General features: G+C 39.7%; 1 protein-coding gene across 7 annotated transcripts in view; it reads left to right on the top strand.

Annotated features, from left to right (window-relative positions):
- Positions 1-459: 459 nt before the first annotated feature.
- Positions 460-8,409, top strand: part of TFCP2 (transcription factor CP2) — a 51,128-nt gene continuing 43,178 nt past the window's right edge. For 3 of the 7 annotated variants that reach the window (XM_033436285.2, XM_033436284.2, XM_004274319.4), the window contains exon 1: positions 460-794. In XM_033436285.2, coding sequence (XP_033292176.1) covers positions 673-794 — 122 coding nt within the window. In that variant the 5' untranslated portion in view covers positions 460-672. The remainder of the gene's footprint in view (positions 795-8,409) is intronic. The other 4 variants (XR_007470024.1, XR_004485562.2, XR_004485563.2 and 1 more) reach the window with 2 other exon arrangements.

Below are 8,409 nucleotides of genomic sequence, written 5' to 3'. Positions count from 1 at the left end.
TTCAAGCCGGTGCTGAGCTTTCTCCACCCATGCTTTGAGGCCGTGGGGGGCTGCAGAGGGCTGGGAGTCGACTCAGCAGAAACCTGGATTTGGTTCTAAGAGCCGTGGGATTGAGAAGGGGTGACCGGAAGTGATTTTGGGACTGACCGGAAGCGAGGCCTGGAGGGGAAAGGGAGACTGGTTCCCGGGAGGGAGGGGGGGTTTCCCGCAGAAAGGGGCGGGGGGAAAAGGTGGGAAAGCGGCGTGGGCGCGCAGGGTAGGTAGCGGGTCGCTGCTGCTGGTCTGTTTAGAAAGCAGCGACTGACCACCACGAGTTCAAGGAGAGAGCCCAAAGAGTGGGAGTGCGAGGAATCCAGGGTTGCCTTTGGGCAGTCGGGAAGAGTGAAGCCAAAGGACCCTCGCGCGGCTCCGGAGAGCTGGGCGGGGGTGGAGGTGAGGGTGGGGGTGGGGGTAGGGATTTTTGGAAGTCAGGGCAGCCAAGAGCGAGGAGACAAGGGTGCGGGAGATTAGTTGTGTGGGCAGTGCGGGTGGGGCTTGGGGGCGGCTGGTGAGTACTGCGGGGGAGATCTTGGTTTGGAGTTTTCTACAGTCTTGCAGTCTTGCGTTGGGTAGAATCACACTGCTCGCCTTTGTACGAGAAACGGTGTCTCCTGAGGCAAGGAAGGAGCCAGGATGGCCTGGGCTCTGAAGCTGCCTCTGGCCGATGAGGTGATTGAATCCGGGCTGGTGCAGGACTTTGATGCTAGTCTTTCCGGGATCGGCCAGGAACTGGGTGCTGGTGCCTATAGCATGAGGTGAGTGAGATTTTCCCAGACCCTGCACCTTCTGAATAACAAAGGCAGGATAGAGAATAAGGGGGGAAAAGAGAGAGAGGTGTATAGAGTTAGAGAAGCTCTCAGTGGTTAGAGAAAACGAACTTGTTTCTTTTGTTGTTTTGAGTAGTGAGTATTGCGGTAGAAAGGGAAAAAGAGATAACAGGCAGTGTCAAGAATAGCCCTTGATTAGCAACCAGATGAATGTTGAGAGGCTTTTGTGCCAGTGTGGGTGACTTGGAGACTGTTGGTGTGTGTGCGCGTGTGGATAGGTTGCACTGGACTTGTGTGAAGAAGAGGCCACGTTGAACATGTGAGAGGTGTTTAGGGAGTTGGGGCTTAATGATGAATGTTGGTTGACTGCTTATTGGGAGGAAATGTGAAACCTTTAAGGAAGAAGTCCACACATCTGTATCTTAACCTGCTTTGAGGCTTTACTCAATTCTAGGGTTTCTGACTTTTGAAACATAAGCTGTGAAATGAAAAAGTGTCAAAAAGAGTTCTTAGATGCTTCTAGACCTTCATGTATCAAGCCAAATGTTGATAAGAAATAAAAATCTCCTTTGAAAGCAACATAACCTCCCATGTAATATATTTTCATGTGTTACCTACTTCATTCCCCCAGTATAGTTTGTTTTATTTACAAGGTGTGTAAGAGCCATGTCTGGAAATGTTGAAACATCTGCTTCTTAATGTTTGATGGAATATAATTGGGTTTCCAGATACATTGTAAGGCTTAATCTAAATGAGTCAAAGAGACTTTAGAATTTAGCACTTTAATTAGGTTTATGAATTTATAGTGGGAGGATGCCTTTTATGGGGAAAATGGACAAATTTTTCATTCTGTTAGTGAGCTCCTTTGAGTTATAAAAGTGAACTTCCTTTCTTTAACTCTGCTAAGCCAAAGTGGAATTTCCTCACTGAAGTAAAATTATGAATTAGAACTTAATACTTCATCTTCAGGAATCTTTGCTTACAGTTAAAATAATAAAGGCTGTCCTTGAATGCATATTTTAGTGATTTTCAGGGAAATTTGAGTTCTATCATGCAGTGCTCTTAGCCTTGAGAAATTTAACTCTAATTTTGTCTGTCCTTGTTTACATAAGTCTTACCATAAAAACAGAGATTAACTTGGTCTGAAAGTAAATGTCTTGACCCTGAACTTGCACGTCAGTATGTGACATAATAGTTGACAATTTATGCTGTTGTTCGTGTAAAGATTACTGCTGCAAAAAGTTTAGTTTTGTCTAGGTTATCAGAGTTAAGGATGGAGATAATTAAATGTAACAGTACTTGCTATAAAAATAGTCTGACATCAACAAACATTTGGGTATCAACTATGTGCTCTCTCTGCCATGCAACTTTACATTTATGAGTGCCTTCCTATTCATATCCTGAGTGGTCCTCACAAGTATTAGTAGAATGGCTTGCATATTTACACATTTGGAATTTTTTTCCAAGATCAAATCAACAAGAGTTTTCAAACATCACTTTACGTTTTCTCAACAGCGCAATGTGCAAACATTTTTTTTCTTTGCTCTCTTTCACCTTGCTCTTTTTCATGCACTTTACTGCTGTCATGATTCTCTTGTCTCCTACACACATTTAATTATTTGCATTAATTTGTGTTAATTAGATATTAAGTTAGTTCTCAAACTTTAGTGTTTATGAGAGTCATCTGGAAACTTATAAAAAATAGTTTACAGCGTCCCATCTTTGGTGATTGTCTGGGGCACAGACCAGAAATATAATTTCTTTTTAAAATAAATTATTTTATTTTTGGCTGCATTGGCTCTTCGTTGCTGCTCGTGGGCTTTTCTCTAGTTGTGGCGAGCGGGGGCTACTCTTCGCTGCGGTGTGCAGGCTTCTCATTGAGGTGGCTTCTCTTGTTGTGGAGCGTGGGCTGTAGGTGCACGGACTTCAGGAGTTGTGGTTCGCGGGCTCAGTAGTTGTGGCTTGAGGGCTCTAGAATGCAGGCTCAGTAGTTGTGGTGCACGGGTTTAGTTGTTCCGCGGCAAGTAGGATCTTCCCGGACCAGGGCTCAAACCCACGTCCCTTGCATTGGCAGGCGGATTCCCAGCCACTGCGCCACAAGGGAACCCCTGATATTTTAAAAACAAGTTCTTAGATGATTTTGATGCACATAGTCCAGGGACCACATTTTGAGAAACACTGATTGGAGGAGTTTTTATACTCAAAGACAATGATTCTTTGCTCTCCCTGTTTCTTTTTTTAACTAAACCTGTGATTACTTTTCCTAAACCTTTTTTAGGGAAAATATTCTCTTTTGGACAGCAATTTGTTTTGTAAAATATTTTCCCTAACGTATTTGTTTTACCTTGATTTGCTTCTACTGCATCTTATAATGGTTTTGCTTCACATCTATTGGTTTATATTTTATAAAAATTCATCTTAGCTGGATTCCTGTTTTTGATTCTTGATCTGCCATTGCATTCAGTGATTGTATTCTTTTCATAAGTGGTCCTTTAATAGTCTCCTTACTTTTATCCTTACGTTTTAATACATGGCACAAACTTTATATTTAAAATAAAGCAAATTCCATGAAAATATGCTGAGTGAAAGAAGCCAGTCACGAAAGACTGCATATGATTCTGTTTCTTAGAAGTGTACAAAAGAGGCAAATCTATAGAGACAGAAAGTAGATTAGTGGTTGACTGTAGGAGAGGAGGGAATGGGGAGTGACTGCTAATAGGTACCGGGGTTTTTTTTGTGGGGGGGGGCTGATAAAAATTTTTTAAATTTAAAGATTGCATAACTCTGACTACAGTAAAGACAATTAAATTGTACACTATAAATGGGTGAATTGTATGGTATATGAATTGTATCTCAATAAAGCTATTATTAAAAGAGTAAACATTAAAATTTTCTTAAAACTTTTTTCTTTCATTTTTTTAAGGTTGAGGCGGAATTCATATTACAAAAAGTTAACCATTTTAAAGCGAACAATTCAGTGGCATTTAGTATGTTCACAGTGTTGCACAACCACCACCTCTGTCTAGTTCCAAAACATTTTCATCACCCCAGAAGAAAGCCGTATACCTGTTAAACAATTGCTCCCCATTTCTCCCTCCCTCCTCTCCTTGGTGCCCAGTAACATGCGTTCTGTCTCTATGCGTTTACCTATTCTGGATTTCACATAAATGGAATCATATAATGTGTGACTTTTTGTGTGTGGCTTCTTTCACTGAGCCTAATGTTTCCAGGGTTCATCCGTGTTGTAGCATGTATCAATACTTCAGTAATTTGTTCCTTTTTGTGGCTGAATAATATGCCATCGTATGTATATATCACAATTTGTTTAACCATTCATCCACTGATGGACGACTATTACAAATAATGCTAACATAGCACTATGTTTATAAAGAAAATGTTTATAAACATTTGTGTTCAAGTTTCTGTGTAGACATTTTTTAATCTAAGTATAATTGACGCATAGCATTGTATTAGTTTCAGGTGTGCAACATAATGATTCCACGTTTGTATATGTTGCGAAATGATCACCACAATAAGTCTAGTTAACATTCATTACCATACATAGTTATAAAATTTTTTTTTCTTACGATGTGAACTTTTAAGGTTTAGTCTCTTAGCAGCTTTAAAATATGCAATACAATATTGTTTTTGTTTGTTTGTTTTGTTTGTTTGTTTGTTTTTGCGATATGCGGGCCTCTCACTGCTGTGGCCTCTCCCGCTGCGGAGCACAGGCTCCGGATGCGCAGGCTCAGTGGCCATGGCTCACGGGCCCAGCCGCTCCGTGGCATGTGGGATCCTCCCGGACCGGGGCACGAACCCATGTCCCCTGCATCGGCAGGCGGACTCTCAACCACTGTGCCACCAGGGAAGCCCAATATTGTTAACTATATTCACCATGCTGTACTAGACGTATGTTTTCATTTCTTTTGGGTATATACCTAGGATTGGAATTTTTGAGCCATATGATAATGCTACACTTAACTTTTTAAATTTTATGTAACTTAAAGAGGTTTTTTTTGTTTGTTTGTTTTTAAAGAGCAGTTTTCGGATCATAGCAATATTGAAAGGAAGGTATAGAAATTTCCTATATACCCCCAGCTTCTACACATGCATAGCCTCCCCTATTATCAACATCTTCCACCAGAGTGGTACACACTCTGTACCTACATTGGCACAGCATAATCACCCAAAATCCGTAGTTTATCTTAGGGTTCACTCTTGGTATTGAATGTTCTGTAGGTTTGGACAAATATATGATGACATGTATCCATCAATGCAGTATCATCCAAAGTATTTTCACTGCCCTAAGAATCCTCTGTGCTCTGCTGATTCATTCACCCACCACTACCCCAACCCCTTGCTACCATTGATCTTTTTATTGTCTCCATAGTTTTGCCTGTCTGGAATGTCATATAACTGAAATCATACAGTATGTAGCCCTTTTCATATCTGCTTCTTTCACTTAGTAACATGCATTTGACGTTCCTTCATGTCTTTTTCATGGCTTGATAGCTCATTTCTTCTTTTTTTTTTTTAGCACTGAATAATATATCATTGTCTGTATGTATCAGTTTATTTATCCATTCACCACTGAAGGACATCTTTTTTTCTTTTAATAAATTTCTTTCTTTATTTTTGGCTGCATCAGGTCTTTGTTGCTGTGTGTGGGATTCCTCTAGTTGCGGCGAGTGGGGGCTACTCTTCGTTGCAGTGTGCGGGCTTCTCATTGCAGTGGCTTCTCTTGTTGCGGAGCATGGGCTCTAGGAGCATGGGCTTCAGTAGTTGTGGCGCACGGGCTTAGTTGCTCCGTGGCATGTGGCATCTTCCCGGACCAGGGCTTGAAGCCATGTCCCCTGCATTGGCAGGTGGATTCTTAACCACTGTACCACCAGGGAAACCCTGAAGGACATCTTGGTTGCTTCCAAGTTTTGGCATTATAAATCTGTTATAAACATCTCTGTGCAGATTTTTGTGTGCAGATACTTTTCATCTTCTTTGGGTAAATACCAAGAAATGGCATTGCTGGATCATATGGTATGAGTATGTTTAGTTTTGTAGAAAACTGCCAACTGTCCTCCAAAGTGGCTGTACCATTTTGCATTCCTACCAGCAATGAGTGAGAGTTCCTGTGTTACTCCACATCTTCTCAGGATGTGGTGGTGTCACTGTTCTGGATTTTGGCCATTGTAAAAGGTGTGTAGTGTATGCTTAACTTTTTCAAGAACTGCCAAGCAGTTTTGCACAGCAGCTGAGCCATGTTACATTCTCACCAGCAATGTACAAGGGTTCATACTTCTCTACATCCTTACCAACATTTGTTGTTTTCTGTTTTTTATTAAAGTCATCCTAGTGAGTGTGAAGTAGTATCTGTTATTATTTGTTCTACATTTCCTTGATGACCATGATGTTGACATCTTTTCATCTGCTTATTGGCCATTTGTATATCTTCTTTGGAGAAGTGTCTCTTCAAGTCCTTTGCCCGGTTTTAAATTGGGTTGTTGTCCTTTTGTTGTTGAGCTGTAAGGGTTTTTTATATATTCTGGTTACTAGATCATTATCAGATATATGGTTTGTAGATACTTTCTCCCATTCTGCAGGTTGTCTTTTCACATTCTTGATAACGTCCTTTGTTTGATTCACAAAAGTTTAATTTTGATGAAGTCCAATTTATCTATTCTTTTTGTTGCTTGTGCTTTTGATGTCAAATTCAAGAATCTGTTGCCAAATTCAAGTCATGGTGATTGACCCTGTGGTTTCTTCTAAGAGTTTATAGTGTAAGCTCTTATGTTTAGGTCATTGATCCATTTTGAGTTAATTTTTGTATCTAAAATGAGGTAGGGTTCCAACATCATTTGTATGTGGATATCCAGTTGTCCCAGCCGTATGTTCATTTCTCATTGAATGTTCTTTGTAGCCTCATTGAAAATCAATTGGCCATACATGTAAAGATTTATTTGTGGACTCTGTTCTGTTCCATTGGTTGATATGTCTATTTTGCCAGTACCACACTGTTTTGATTACCATAGCTTTGTAATAAGCTCTGAAGTTGGGAAATGTGATTCCTCTTATTTTGTTTTTCTTTTCCAATATTGTTTTTTGCTATTTAGGGCCTCTTGTAGTTCCATACAAATTTGAGGGTAAGCTTTTCTGTTTCTGCAAAACATATCATTGGAATTTTGATAGGGATTTCATTGAATCTGTAAATAGCTTTGGGAGTATTGCCATCTTAACAATATCGAGTTTATCAATCCATGAACGTGGGATGTCTTTCCATTTATTTAGGTCATCTTTAATTTCTTTAAGCAGTGTTTTGTAGTTTTTAATGTACAAGTCTTTCACATCCTTGGTTAAATTTATTCCTACATATTTTATTCTTTTGGATGTTACTGGGACTGCTTTTTTCACTTAGCATAGTGTCTTCAAGGTTTTGCTCAGTGTTTGTTTCATAAAATGGTGTTAAATTTTGTCCAGTGCCTTTTCTATTGAGATGATTGTATGGGGTATTGCATTGAGTGATTTCCTTATCTGAACTACCCTTACATTCCTGGGATAAATCCCACTTGGTCATAGTTTAGAATCATTTTAATGTGCTGTTGGATTCAGTTTGCCAGTATTTTGTTGAGGATTTTGTTTCTTTATTCATAAGGGATATTGGTCTGTAGTGTTCTTTTCTTGTATCTTTTTCTGGCTTTGGTATTAGGATAATGTGGCTTCATAGAATCTTAGGAAGTGTTCCTCCTCTTACCTCTTTCTCTTTTTTTGGAAGAGCTTGAGTAAGAATGGTGTTAAGCCTTTATTTACTTATTATTTTTTTTTTAAGTTTATTTATTTATTTATTTGGCTGTGTTGGGTGTTTTGTTGCTGTGTGTGGGCTTTCTGTAGTTGTGGCGAGCGGGGGCTACTCTTTGTTGTGCGCAGCCTTCTCATTGCGGTGGCTTCTCTTGTTGTGGAGCACGGGCTCTAGGCACGCAGGCCTCACTAGTTGTGGCTCGCAGGGTCTAGAGTGCAGGCTCAGTAGTTGTGGTGCATGAGCTTCATTGCTCTGTAGCATGTGGGATCTTCCTGGACCAGGGCTTGAACCTGTGTCCCTTGCAATGACAGACAGATTCTTAACTACTGTGCCACCAGGGAAGTCCGTTGTTAATTCTTTAAATGTTTGGTAGAATTTACCAATGAAGTCATCTGGTCCTAGACTTTTCTTTGTTGAGAGGTTTTTTATTATTGATTCCATTGCTTGTTAACAGGTCTATTGAGATTTTTAAATTTCTTCTTGAGTCAGTTTTGGTACTTTGTGTGTTTCTAGAAATCTGTTTTATCTAGATTATCTAATTTGTGTGTATATAATTATTGTGTTTTCTTATAATCCTTTAATCTCTACAAGGTTGGTAGTAATATCCCACTTTCATTTCTGATTTTATTTATGTGTGTCTTCTCTCTTGTTTTCATTGGACAGTGTAGCTAAAAGTTTTTCAATTTTGTTTATCTTTTTAAGGAACTGACTTTTGGTTTTGATCCTCTGCTATTTAAAAAACAATATTTATTTACTTATTTGGCTGTGTTAGGTCTTAGTTGTGGCACATGGGATCCTCGTTGAGGCATGCGG

This window comes from Orcinus orca, chromosome 11 (genome assembly GCF_937001465.1).
Source record: "Orcinus orca chromosome 11, mOrcOrc1.1, whole genome shotgun sequence".
Classification (NCBI taxonomy): Eukaryota; Metazoa; Chordata; class Mammalia; order Artiodactyla; family Delphinidae; genus Orcinus; species Orcinus orca.
Note: the sequence above shows the minus strand (reverse complement) of the source record. Positions and strands in the feature narration are given on the sequence as shown.